General features: G+C 50.4%; 1 protein-coding gene across 2 annotated transcripts in view; it reads right to left on the minus strand.

Annotated features, from left to right (window-relative positions):
• RAD54L2 (RAD54 like 2) overlaps nucleotides 1-14,169 on the minus strand; it is a 95,297-nt gene that overhangs the window by 2,487 nt on the left and 78,641 nt on the right. For both annotated transcript variants that reach the window (XM_066351058.1, XM_066351059.1), the window contains exons 14-21: nucleotides 12,961-13,079; nucleotides 9,773-9,872; nucleotides 8,882-9,087; nucleotides 8,286-8,458; nucleotides 7,618-7,814; nucleotides 4,835-5,034; nucleotides 2,794-2,883; nucleotides 695-787 (exon numbers count right to left, since the gene is read on the minus strand). In XM_066351058.1, the coding sequence (XP_066207155.1) occupies nucleotides 695-787; nucleotides 2,794-2,883; nucleotides 4,835-5,034; nucleotides 7,618-7,814; nucleotides 8,286-8,458; nucleotides 8,882-9,087; nucleotides 9,773-9,872; nucleotides 12,961-13,079 (1,178 nt within the window). The remainder of the gene's footprint in view (nucleotides 1-694; nucleotides 788-2,793; nucleotides 2,884-4,834; nucleotides 5,035-7,617; nucleotides 7,815-8,285; nucleotides 8,459-8,881; nucleotides 9,088-9,772; nucleotides 9,873-12,960; nucleotides 13,080-14,169) is intronic.

Genomic DNA, 14,169 nt, shown 5'->3' on the forward strand with positions numbered 1-14,169 from the left:
ATTCGCTTTAAAAATACAAAGAAAAGGTGTACACATGTATCTTTTTATCCAGACAGACACATATACATCCCTATACTGTGTGTGTGCATAGAATACCTCTGAAAAAATGACACATGAGAAATAGGTGGCTGGAGACAGGACAGGAGAAAACCTTACTTTTCACTTTACCCCATTTTGTATCTTTTGAATTGTGAATCACGTACACATTATTTACTCAAAAAATAAATTACGGCCCTGGCCGGTTGGCTCAGCAGTAGAGTGTCGGCCTGGCGTGCGGGGGACCCGGGTTCGATTCCCGGCCAGGGCACATAGGAGAAGCGCCCATTTGCTTCTCCACCTCCCCCTCCTTCCTCTCTGTCTCTCTCTTCCCCTCCCGCAGCCAAGGCTCCATTAGAGCAAAGATGGCCCGGGCGCTGTGGATGGCTCCTTGGCCTCTGCCCCAGGTGCTAGAGTGGCTCTGGTCGCGGCAGAGCGACGCCCCAGAGGGGCATCGTCCCCTGGTGGGCAGAGCTTCGCCCCTGGTGGGTGTGCCGGGTGGATCCCGGTCGAGCGCATGCGGGAGTCTGTCTGACTGTCTCTTCCCGTTTCCAGCTTCAGAAAAATACAAAATAAATAAATAAATAAATAAATAATTACAAGAGAAACTAAACAAACAAAAATAAGTTCAGTAGGTCAATGGAAAATGGCCCTATACCTGAGGCAGCCATCCGACCATCTTCAGGGGCCTTTGGTTTGCCAGTCGCTCGGACAGCAAAGATCCGCCCATCGCTGGTGCGGATGTATGTCCCTAAGAAACACAAGGAACACTGTTAGGAGCAGACATGCAGTACTTACTGCCAGTCCTGGGCAGTGCCCAGAGTAGGCACTGTTGGCTGGAAAACAAACTGTAAAACTAGGTCTCACACCCTCTCTCAAAACCTGAGAAATGGGGAGTGGGGTGACTGAGCCCTGGGCCCAATATTACTCACTCCACAAACACTGATCACATCAGGATGTTGTTCAGGCGCTGTTCTAGACATTGCGCCTCCCGTGGGGGAGGCCGGCGGTGACATTAGAAAACATCAAGAAATGTTCAGCGCAACGGAGGAGATAAATGGGGCGCTATGGACGAGAACACAGCGCTCTGGCCCGGGTCCTCCTCCCGATCTGGAAGGAAGAAGCTTCCTCGTCTCCACACGGTCTCTCTAGACCTGTGCTCTGTCCCCACATAGCACTAATCTCCCTTCCCCTGTCTTGGGTATGTCTTTGGGTCAGTCTCCTGGAAAGTCTGGGTTCCTAGGCGACCAGAGATTGGCAAATTTTTTTTTTCTTAAAAGGCCAGTTAAATAAAGATTTTTGGCTTTGTGAGCCATTAGCTCTCTCTTGCAACTACTCAGTTCTGTAGCATGAGAACAGCGGGGTGTGGCTATAACCTAAAAACCTTTATTTATGGACAATAAAACATGAATTTCACTTAATTTTCATGTCACAAAACATTATTCTTTTGATTTTCTTTCAACCAATTGAAAACGTATAGCCCATTCTTCGCTCACAGATACAAGGATTGCCATTCACCAATCCTTGCTTTCGGCTAGAAAGAGCCCACTCACAGGGCAGGTACAGTCTTCTATGTGTCTTATATTTCATGGCATCTTTTCCCTGAGCCTAAAGGTACTTTGACCCAACAAAGGTCAGGGCAAAATCACCTTACTGAACAAAGAGCCTCACAGAGTAAAGGCCACTGGGAAAGAAAGGCTCCAGTGCTGGCCTGACAGTGTCCAGCCAGGCTTTCTTATCCCAGCAGTCTCAGCTCCCTCTGGGAGGAAGCTGGAGGCAGTGAACTTTTCAAGTCACCACACTTGAAAAGTCTGTCGTGCAACCCACGTGTACTAATTCATCCACCCAATACATTTCCTAGCCAGAGACCTACCACCCCACTCCCAGCCAGAGGGTGAGATGACACAATAACATAATGTTGATCTCCGGGTGTGTCGTGTTTGTACATTCACTTCAAAGACATCCATCTCGAATAAACAAACTGCCAGCTGTATGATACAGCTACTACCTAAATGACTAGATGAGAAGTCAGCTCGCCCCTCCCCAAGAAGCTCCCCTTTTAGAAAGCCCAGGGTAACCTAGACAACTGACCACTGAGTGACCCTGTGTATCCCTTCCTGCACTCTAATTCCCACTCTTGTGTCTTAAATTCACTGATAAAGAGTGAACCTGCAAACTCCAGGCACCCCACTCTTGGAACCTAATAAATGGAGAAACCAGGTCCATGCTCTGTCTCCCTCTCTACCTAAGACCTCCGTGTGAGGCCCTGGAGCATAACATGTACCCCAGGACCTGTGAGTAATAAACCTTGTATTAATGAAGTTCTCTGATGGTTGTTGTGTGTTACAATCTTAATAGTCTTAACGCCAGTTCAGCCAGAACACTAGCTCTGGGGAAACGTCTGTGGGGGTTCCCACAAGTAGAATGGGACCAGGTGAGTCAGGCATTCCTAGCTGATAACATCATTATCGATAGCCTGAAACCAAAACAAAACATGGTGTCTATCCAAACCCACCTCAAATTCACCATATAAACAATGTCAAAATATAGGAATTCTTTTAAGCCACTGACAGATGTCCTTTGGGCCTGCTTCCACTCTACTAAGCTCCTGGAAATGTTTTCTCATGTTTTCCCCACATGTGACACTCCTACAGGGCGGGGGACTCCTGTCCCTCAGCAAAAGCCGTTTGTACTGACTGTTCCCCGGCCTGGCACTCTGAACCCAGGCCCAGGGACAGGCCCTGCCCAGGCACTCACCTTTCGTCCCCCGGATGATGTGGATGCTCTCCCCAGCACTGATTCTGGCCTGCACATCTGTGGAGCTGTTGAGTCCAGGAATAACAATATCTAGTGAAGACACAGACCTCAGACTTAGATTACACGGGGCCTGACTAAAGCAGGGAAGGAAGCTGCAAAGTTTAACTCCACCCCTTTCTTCAACGGTTTCTTCAAGCCTCTCAGGGGAGTGGGGGTCAGAACCAAGGAAGGTGAGGCAGGCGGGTTCTCTCACAACTGTCTAAATCAGGGGTCCCCAAACTTTTTACACAGGGGGCCAGTTCACTGTCCCTCAGACTGTTGGAGGGTCAGACTATAAAAAAAACTAGGAACAAATCCCTATGCACACTGCACATATCTTATTTAAAAGTAAAAAAAAAAAACGGGAACAAATACAATATTCAAAATAAAGAACAAGTAAATTTAAGTCAACAAACTGACCAGTATTTCAATGGGAACTATGGGCCTGCTTTTGGCTAATGAGATGGTCAATGTCCGGTTCCATATTTGTCACTGCTAGCCGTAACAAGTGATATGACGCGCTTCCGAGCCGTGACACATGCGTCCCGCATCACCGGAAGTAGTACTGTACGTGAGCAACGCCGCGCTTTGCTGACCACCAATAAAAGAGGTGCCCCTTCCGGAAGTGCGGTGGGGGCCGGATAAACGGCCTCAGGGGGCCACATGCGGCCCGCTGATCGTAGTTTGGGGACCCCTGGTCTAAATAAAGAATACTGGGAAAATAAAAAAAACTTTTTTAGAAATCTGATCAGGCTGACCAGGCGGTGGCGCAGTGAATAGAGTGTTGGACTGGGATGCAGAGGACCCAGATTTAAGACCCTGAGGTTGCCAGCTTGAGCGCGGGCTCATCTGGTTTGAGCAAAAAGCTCACCAGCTTGGACCCCTTGCTCACTGGCTTGAGCAAGGGGTTACTCAGTCTGCTGTAGCCTCGCGGTCAAGCACATATGAGAAAGCAATCAATGAACAACTAAGGTGTCGCAACAAAAAACTGATAACTGATGCTTCTCATCTCTCTCCGTTCTGTCTGTGTCTGTCCCTATCTATCTGGTGTGGATGTATGTTCCTAAGAAACACATCTCTCTGACTCTCTCTGTGTCTCTGTAAAAAACAAAAATCAAAAAAACAAACAAAAAAAACCTGATCAACTTTCTGGTCAATGTCCCCTGACTTAATTAAAAATTTATCGAGTTTTCAGTTTAGAAAAGCTTTGGTTCCAATGGTTATTTCTGTCTCCTCCTTCTCCCTGAGGCATGAGCATGCGTCTGCTCTGCCTCCTGTCAGGCACCAAGCGGCCTCCTCCTCCTTGCTGGCGTTACTCTACACCTAACTACAGAGGGAAGACGATTTTAAAAAATCAGCAGAGTAGTAGAATTACAAGAGGCTCTCTTTTTGTTGTTATTTATTTCCATTTTTTTACAATGGATATGTACTATTTTCATACTCAAAAAAACCAATTAAGGTATTTTCATTAAAATTTCTATATCATGAATATTTCTAGATAACAAGATGAAAAACAGCACTGTGAAATGCCTTCCTTCCCAATTACCCTGAGTCCACCCCCTGCCACTGTCCACCATGCTCGATCCACTTCAAACTCACAGTGAAGCAAGTGACACTCAGCCCTTCTAATTAAGTGGAGAGGCTGACAGCCATAGTCATACTCTGCTGACCCAACAGTCAGGCAGGACTCAGCACATTCACACATCTCTCAGAAGACCAACCCTGTGTTCCAGTGACAGTTCCCCAATCTCTGCAGTGCTCAAAGTCTATCCCACCCACCACATTCAAACAGCCTCAGTTCCATGTTATTGCTACGAAGACATTTCATTAGGGTGCAAATTCCTCAAGATCAGGGACTGCTGTCTTCTTTATTTTTACCCACAATGCCAATGTAGTAAGGCCCAGTAAGCACAAAATGTGTAATAAATACTAAAATTCCTGAACGAACAAAATAATTAGAAAAGGGACAGCACCCCTGACAGAGAACCCAGGAGTTCCCAACCTGTTGTGGTGACCACCTTCTGCACAAGGACTCCCGCACGCTGCAGGTAGTTGATCGGGAAGTTCATAGCTGGGTTTGTGCCGGGGGCACAGCTTACGCCGCCTCCCAGTGGGACATGCCGGGGCATCATGGGGATTGGGGTGGACTGTACAGGACGGACACTGGCCACGGGCTTCTCATCGCTCTTCAGGGCTGGCTGCCTGTGAGGAAAAGACAAGCGCACTCCGAGAGACTGGCAGGACAGCCTTCCTTCCCTTCTGCGAAGCGTGCAGAGCCCCCTCAGACTCCCCCGTTCTACGGCCGCAGATGCTGCGGAGAGGAGGGTCGGAAGGACCGACAGGGTGCTGTCAATTCAAAAGGAGACTAGACACAGGACTGCGGCAGCGCGGAGACAGGCCGTGAGGATGAGGCCCCTTAGAGTCCAAGGAAAGTCAGATGGCAGTGGACTGACACCTTTATGGGGATGGGAGGCGAGGTCTGCTCCTCCAGAATTTGGACTGTCTGGCTACACACATTAGGAATTAGTCCTTGGAGGAAAGAAAGGGAGAGGCAAAGATGTGAGGGAGGAAAAGTTCTTCAAAACACAGGGCATGCTAAGGAGAAGACAAATGGGTGGAATTTTCCCACTCACCCAAGGTGAACAGGTAAGAGGCCACCTGTTCAACCTTAACCATCTTTACTCTCTGAAGCTTCAAGTATCAATAAGTAATGGAGACACCCCTCTCTCCTCTGCATTACCTTTTGTCAGGCTCCTCCTGGGACTGGTCCCCAAAGCACCCCTCTAGTCGTGACACCACAAAAGCAGCAGCAGCCAAAACGCCATGCACAGCAGCCAGGCTTCTAACTGGCACTTACCCGTGGCCAACCTGAGCACTGGCTGTGCATGTCCTGCTACCAACATGCCACGATGTCACCCCAGGGCCAGTGACGCACACCTCACACTGCACCTCCATCTGGATGTTGGTACCAGGACAAAGATACCTCTCCTATCTGTAAGCTTTCTAAACTCTGCGTCTTTGGTTTTTAGTTCTAGGAAACAGAACTCTTTGGACCAATACGTTCTTCCTCATCTGACTGAAGACCATTTTGGGCAGCCCCTTAGGTCCTGTGGACTTCCACATTCCCAGGAAGGTCAGACAGCACAGCAAGCTCACGGGTCAGGGGCCCATTTCCTCAATGTCTGCCCAGGGTGGCTCTGCAGGAGCTAGGGCCCTGGTCAGACATCAAAGGCACTTTTTCCAGGATCAAGTCAGAAGGGTAAGAGGCGTGTAGCCCAAGCCCCATATACTCTGCAGGGGTCAAGGCGAGGAATTTGGGTGGGAAGGCCTCCTCACACATGCCCAGACAGGATAGGAGTCAGTGGGATCATGGTAGACTCATCAAATACTGGAGAGGTCGGTGCCTCTCACAGGGCCGGAGCTAGGTGGGAACAGGAGCTTGACAGCACCTCCCAGCCCAGCCCACTGGTCATGTCTTTCCCTCTACATGGCTTCTCCCACTGGATTCAGGCTTAGTCCATTCCTACTGTTACACAGAAAAGCCCACAAAAGTGCAAAAAGGAATGGAGGACAAGAGAGAACATTCACAGGCAATGGTATCTTGGAAAACGACACAAAGTCTGAAGGCTCTGAAAGGAGGACACTTCCTCCTCGAAAGCACCTGTACATACAAAGTAGCACCAAAAATTAGTCTCATATAAACATCACATAGTTTCAGTTTCTTAGACTTCACTTGGCAGTTTTTTTTATATGCACTCTTCATAAGAAGTTTGGTTTTTTTGTATTTTTATGAAGCTGGAAACGGGGAGGCAGTCAGACTCCCGCATGCGCCCAACCGGGATCCACCCGGCATGCCCACCAGGGGGCGATGCTCTGCCCATCTTGGGGCGTCGCTCTGCCGCAACCAGAGCCATTCTAGCGCCTGAGGCAGAGGCCACAGAGCCATCCTCAGCGCCCCAGGAAACTTTGCTCCAATGGAGCCTTGGCTGTGGGAGGGGAAGAGAGAGAGAGGAAGGAGAGGGGGAGGGGTGGAGAAGCAGATGGGTGCTTCTCCTGTGTGCCTGGCCAGGAATCGAACCCCGGACTCCTGCACGCCAGGCTGATGCTCTACCACTGAGCCAACTGGCCAGGGCCTCATAAGAAGTTTTAAATCTATCACAACTCAAAGAAAATAATTATCTTTAAGTCAAGATAATCAAACAATTTAAAAATGCAAACCATCAGCCAAGCAGCCAGTCTGGTAAGGACTATGAGGCACTCTGTCTTTAATAAAAGTTAAACATAGGTCACTGCTCTGTAATTTTTTGCAAAGGGCCTCGCTCTCCACTTAGCAATTGGGTTCCATCCTGTTAATATTCTGAACAGTTCTACAAGTTGTACTAAGAAAGATTTGAAATCCCATTAGGAGCAGCAAAATTCATTGATGCAATCCAGCCTACAGAACCCTGGCCTCACCCTTGCACCTCAGTGCGAAGCAGGTCTAGACCCAGGGTGCTGAGGGTAGGACGTGGCTGTGCGGGAGGGCTGGGCCTCTGGGTTTGGGAAGCTGCACCTCTCAGGCGTCCAAAAGGACTCTAAGTCACAAGACCTGCAGCTCATGCTTCTGATCAGAGCCACTTAAAATACCAGGGCTGCTGAACTGTTTAGACACCTCATCTAAGAGCAGGACCTGTCAGTTCTCGGCAGCCAAGAGGAAGCTGCAGTCCGGCTCTTTGCTTCAGCAATGCCCCAGCGGGAAGGTCTGGGCCCAGCCCCGCACAGACCTTTCTCCCTCCGGCGACTCACCAATTCCTCTGACTGAAGGCGGGGATGCTGGTCAGGCTCTGGTCGCTGGCGGGGTAATACTGCGCGTATGATGGGCGGGTGTAGGGGACCGATGTGCGTTTGTCTTCCTCATAGCTTTTCTTGGCTGCTTTTTTCTCCGCCTTGGTCAGCTTGTGATCCTTTCGATTAAGGAGCAATGACTCATGCTCAAAAGGCTCCTGGGGACACAGGAGGATGTTTATTTAATTACCAATCTTTAAGCCTTACTCTGACACCAAGAAAGGGCTGGCTGTCTCCAGCAGCAGCAGAGAACCTGCTCACAGACTCAGGCCGGGCTGCTGCCTGTCCAGAGGAAGATTCACAGTCGAACCTAGCACCGGCTTTAGACAGCCTACGTCTGCCTTCCGTATCAAAGACGGACAGTGCAGACAATTAACAGGCAACAGTTTTAGAACTCTCCATCTCTCTTTCTGCTGGGAAAGCACATTGGCTAAATTATTCCGCGTGGCTGAGCCCAGCACTTGCAGGACCAGACTAGGCCTGGGGACTGTCTGGGGCCACCAAGGGAACCAGTGGAGCTCAAGTTGCCCCCATGAAACAGAGGTTCAGATGAGGAAAACAAGCCTGCCAGTGGAGCCCCCCTGCTGGAAATGGCTGTCTCAGGGATGGCTCTTCCACCAGGTGCCCACCTTGGTGATGAGGTGAGGGTACTTCAGACAGGCAAGTTGCAGGACTGGCTCCTTGATTCCCTTTACGTTCAAAGATCCTTGGGGAGCCGGCTCCTTCTCAACAAAGTGCAGTAGGTTCTCCACCTCCTTCCGGGTAAAGTTCAGCATTGGATTGAGGTCATCCACCACCCGATCTAGAAGGGAGAAGATGTGGAGAACGTCAGTACAGGGCAAAGAAGACTGAAAGGCACAGCTACAAAGATCGGCAGAGAAAAAAAGGCTGGGGGGGGGGCAGTCAATACTGTCACTAATGCCTGAACCACCTCAGGTCGCTCCATGACTGAAGGCCAAAGAACAGGACTGAGGCCCTGGTGAAATGGAAATATCGTAAGAGAAACCTACATGACTAGCTCAGCTCTCAGCACTAAACCCACCTTCAACATGTTGAGGTCAATCCGTCTTAAGCAATTATGTGGATGAGAATGAGATGGGAGGGACTGTTTTCCATAACTGAAATCCTACCTGTGTTTGCATACCCACCCCCTCCCAACTCCCCTTGGCACAGTATGGCTCGTAGCGTAGAAAAGCGTATCCTCTGAGCCTGAAGGATGGCCCACCTGACATGCCCTGCTTGGAAATCTGACGGTCATAGATCTTCTTTTCGAGGGTGAAATCAGCCACAAGGCGGTAGATGTGACAGGGTTTTTTCTGGCCATAACGGTATACCCGACATACTGCCTGAGCATCGTGACAAGGGTTCCAGGAAGCATCAAACACCACCACGCGGTTGGCACCGATCAGGTTCACACCCAAGCACCCAGCCCTTTAAAACACAAGCCAACAATCACATAAGCCTTAAGTTTTAAAGACATGTAGTTTTCAAGTGAATTTTACCCTCTGTGACCACTACCCCAACGTGAACTGTAAAAAGCTGGTGGCCCTATTTGTCTATGCCAAGCAGGAGTCTGCTGTCCTGCTCATGAACAGTATATGTCCTCAAGCACTGAAACGTATGTCCTGAATGTCTGACACAGAGGTGCCCACTGGTGCCGACAGCCAGCCCACTCTCCACCCTGCTGGGACGGGTGCGATGGGGAGTGGGAGGGGAGACATGCCTAGTCCAACAGCTCGTGAGCATGCCTAACCGCTTCACACCCTAGTACAGGCATTGGGATGCAGAAGGCAGCACAGACTCGAGGCTGCGTGGTGCAGACAGACAGGGCCGGCACCTCTTACAGTGACTCTGCATGGCCTTTAACACTTTCACACTCATTGGAGAGAAAAGCTAATTACGGCCATTGTTAGTGAAGGCCTCAAAGAACTTAATGACGTCACAATCACCCTTCTAACACAACTTCCCTTTAGTGTCCCCTATCTCACTTCAAAAACAAGTCACCAACCTGAGCAGATCTCTTCTGATGAAAAGTGAATAAACCTTGGGAGTAGCTGCCTATGTGGCTCATTGCCCTGAACAGAGGCCCCAGCCTACCCTCTCGGTACCCACTCACCTTGTGGAGAGAAGAAACAGCCAGGTGGTGAGGTTGCTGGGATCATTGAACTGATTGATGAGCCGCTCCCTCTCAAAGGCAGGGGTGCTACCATCTAGCCCTGGGACAGAGGGAAAACCACAACAATGGACAGATGACGGCAGGGGTACGCAGCAAAATCACTGGACAAGTGGGTTTTAAAGACAAAACAAATACACTACAGTGCTCAACTTTTACCCCTGGATATGCCATAGTCCACCATGAGACCCAGGTTCCTATAATTTAAAAACACCCCCAGGTGCCTGAAGGTGGCGCAGTGGATAAAGTGTTGACTTGGAATACCAATGTTGCTGATTTGAAACCCCCAGCTTGCCCAGTCAAGGCACATGAAGCAACTACTACAACTTGATGCTTCCTGCTCCTCCTCCCGCCTTTCTCTCTCTCTCTATCCTCTCTCTAAAATCAAAAAATAAAATCTTTAAAAAAAATTAAAATGAAAAAAATACCCCCAGGTGATTCACACATGTGCAACAAGGATTATGAACTATGTTTCTCCCTTTCGTATCTTGGGAAAATTCTAAGTCCAAGGTTCCTAGACTTTAGAGTGTGTAAGAATCATCCTTGCTTGGCCAGGTGGTGGCGCAGTAAATAGAGTGTCAACCTGAGATGCTGAGGGATGAAGAGGACCCAAGTTCGAAATCCCAAGGTCGCTGGTTTGCGCAAGGCTTCACTGGCTTAGCTGGTGCCCCCGGTCAAGGCACATATGAGAAGCAATCAATAAACAACCAAGGGACGCAACTATGAGTTGATGCTTCTCACCTCTCTCCCTTCCTATCTTCTCTCTCTCTCGCTAAAAAAGAAAAAAAAAAATCACCCTAGTTTAACCAGTGGTGGTGCAGTGGATAGGGCATCCCAGGTTTGAAACTCCAAGGTCACTGACTTGAACGCAGACTCGCCAGCCTGAGTGTGGAGTTGCTGGCTTGAGCATGGGGTCCTTGACATGACCATGGTCACTGGCTTGAGCCCCCTGGTCAAGGCACGTATGAGAAGCAATCAATGACCAACTAAAGTGATGCAACTATGAGTTGATGCTTCTCACCTTCTCCCTTCCTATCTCTCTCTCAAAAAATTAGTTTAAAAAAAAAAGGATCACCCTGAATGTGGATGCTTGGTAGATACACTGGTTCAGATGACCTCTCTGCCTCAGTGCTGTGAGTCCTGATGAGTAAAGATGGACCAAGGGATTTGTGTTTCGATATGATGTTCCTCCACCAAGAACCTGCACTGTGAACAAGCTCCTAAGCTGAGAAACTGCTGTGAGGAGGGTGGGCCCGGGAATGGAGAGGGGGTAGCACAGAAGGAGAAGTCATTTCAGTCAGGAAGCATGAAGAAGAAGTGAGGAGGGTGGGCCCGGGAATGGAGAGGGGGTAGCACAGAAGGAGGAGGAGTCATTTCAGTCAGGAAGCATGAAGAAGAGGTGAGGAGGGTGGGCCCGGGAATGGAGAGGGGGTAGCACAGAAGGAGGAGGAGTCATTTCAGTCAGGAAGCATGAAGAAGAGGTGAGGAGGATGGGCCTGGGAATGGAGAGGGGGTAGCACAGAAGGAGGAGAAGTCATTTCAGTCAGGAAGCATGAAGAAGAGGTGAGGAGGGTGGGCCCGGGAATGGAGAGGGGGTAGCACAGAAGGAGAAGTCATTTCAGTCAGGAAGCATGAAGAAGAGGTGAGGAGGGTGGGCCCGGGAATGGAGAGGGGGTAGCACAGAAGGAGGAGTCATTTCAGTCAGGAAGCATGAAGAAGAGGTGAGGAGGGTGGGCCCGGGAATGGAGAGGGGGTAGCACAGAAGGAGGAGGAGTCATTTCAGTCAGGAAGCATGAAGAAGAGGTGAGGAGGGTGGGCCCGGGAATGGAGAGGGGGTAGCACAGAAGGAGAAGAAGTCATTTCAGTCAGGAAGCATGAAGAAGAGGTGAGGAGGGTGGGCCCGGGAATGGAGAGGGGGTAGCACAGAGGAGAAGTCATTTCAGTCAGGAAGCATGAAGAAGAGGTGAGGAGGGGCTATTTCTGTCACCTCGGATAAAGCGGAGAAAAGGACAAAGCTAAGGGTAGACCACCCGGAGAACTGAATTCCTAGCTGCAGGAAGCATGAGTTTCACTGGCTGGCACTGGAGGCTCTCTCCGCGAGCCCCTAACCTCCTTTCCCACCCGAGTTCTCAGTCTCCAAGCACCGCTCAGCACTGACTCACTTGGCAAACCTGGAGTCAACACAGGCTCCAGGCTCCAGGGGTCTCCTCATCACCCATGAACCTCCAGTGCGTCTCAACAGGGGGACTTCTCCACCTGCCACCACACAGGACACTCGGCAACGTCTGGAAATGCTGGTGGTTGTTATGACTGAGTGGATGCATAATGCTGCTGTCATGTAGTGACCAGAGGCCAGGAACGCTGCTGAACACCCTCCGGTGTACATGGCGGCTCCCAGCAACAAAGAGCTATCTGGCCCAAACGTCAGCATCTGGTCAGTGCGTGCCTCAGGTAAATATTGCTCAACCTTTCCTTTCGTTATCACCCTCTTAAGGAACTTTTTAATACATTTTTTTTTACCATCACCATGCCCTCCATGTAGTTTTAACATCACAGGTATATTGTATATGTCTGTTTACTACATACATACTTGTACTTTGTGCTTCAAAGTTATTTTTCGCCCCCTCAAGAATCAATTCTCGCCCTCCGAGGCTGCTGTCTCCTCACAGTGCACATGACCCAGACTGGTGCTCGCTCCATTCCTTCCCCCAGAATGACCGCTGGGTCTCACTAGCTCTGCAGCTTTCCAAGTTTCCCCATGTTTGCAAGTTTGGTGCAAGTTATGCCTCCTCTAGGGAGCCTCCCCAACCAGCCCCCCCAGGATGAGCCCGTCTTCCTGAGAACCTAGTGAGGGCACCTGGTCAGGGCCAGTCGGGAGTTGTCGAGCTGCCACGTCTCAGATGAAGACTAGGCCGACCCCTTTTACTTCTCCACACTCCCTGTCCTACTAAGCGCCTAGGACAGCACCTCACACACGGCAGCGCCCTCTCAGCGTCCTTCTGCCCCTTGGCTAACCACAGACACCCCTGTGCATTTGGCAGAGAACTGAGTAGAAGAGGAAACGAGAGAGAAGGAAAGGAAGCCCTGAAGCAGACCTTGCCAAAGCTACCGGAACAAAGCAACCAACTCACGGAAGTAGCTGCCGTTCCGAATCCACTTCTGTACTCCTTGCCCCTCAGCACCAGGAGGACAGGGCACTTCTCGTTTCCCAAGGAAGTCCTCGATGAGCGCCAGGGTGGAAAGGCTCTGGCTGAAAGGGACAACATTTGGTTTGGAAGAGAACAAGAGAATCTTGTTCCCCAACAGGCCCACCATTGTGTGCAGCCTTCCGATGGTGGGAGCCCCCACAACCTACTCCATGTAAGAGGGAGCCCCGTGGAGACCCACCAGGGCAGTCCCGCCAGCTCCAGTAGGGCAGAGCCCGCCACAGTTATCACCGCCACCCCGCTACAAATCTCGCTGCCCTCTCATCTTCTCAGTCGGGAAACCCCAGGGTGAGTTCGGTGCCTAGTAACAAATGACGTCCGCAGGAGAAACCTACACTACACAACGCGCAGAAGAGCCAGTTACAGGCCACAGGAGCACCGTGGACAGAACTCGGCCCTCCCCGGTTCTGCAAAGCGAGGCTCCCAGGAGCTCCGTAAAACCAGGAGGCTCTTCCTGAGTTAGAGCCTCCGCCGTCCTCACACCCGCGTGCCACGCAGACAGCCTCACTCCGAGGCTCCCCAGCCGGACTGCTGCCACGTGGCCCTCACCAGAGCGCATGTGGTGGGAGAGAGAAGTGATCTACTGGATGGCTGTCCCCGAGGGGGCAGGCCTTGACGAGACTCAGAGCTCGGGCCACACCGAGAATGTGATCTGGAGCAAATCACGCCATTTACTTGGCCTTATATACAAGCTGAATTATAAAAAATTAAAATTAAAAAAAGGCCAAGAGGGAAATAAGCAGATTAGACCAAAGGTCAGCAAGTGTCTTCTGTGAAGGGCCAGACAATAAATATTTTAGGTTTTGCAGCCCCCACACACAGTCTCTGCTGTGTTTTTTTTTTTTTCTTAAACCCTTTTAGCCTGACCAGGCGGTGGTGCAGTGGATAGAGCGTCGAACTGGGATGCGGAGGACCCAGGTTCGAGACCCTGAGGTCGCCAGCTTGAGCGCGAGCTCATCTGGTTTGAGCCCAAGGTTGCTGGCTTGAGCAAGGGGTTACTCGGTCTGCTGTAGCCCCCTGGTCAAGGCACATATGAGAAATCAATCAATGAACAACTAAGGAACCCCAACGAAGAATTGATGTTTCTCATCTCTCTCCCTTCCTGTCTGTCTGTCCCTATCTGTCCTTCTCTCT

Source organism: Saccopteryx leptura, chromosome 10 (assembly GCF_036850995.1).
Source record: "Saccopteryx leptura isolate mSacLep1 chromosome 10, mSacLep1_pri_phased_curated, whole genome shotgun sequence".
Lineage (NCBI taxonomy): Eukaryota > Metazoa > Chordata > Mammalia > Chiroptera > Emballonuridae > Saccopteryx > Saccopteryx leptura.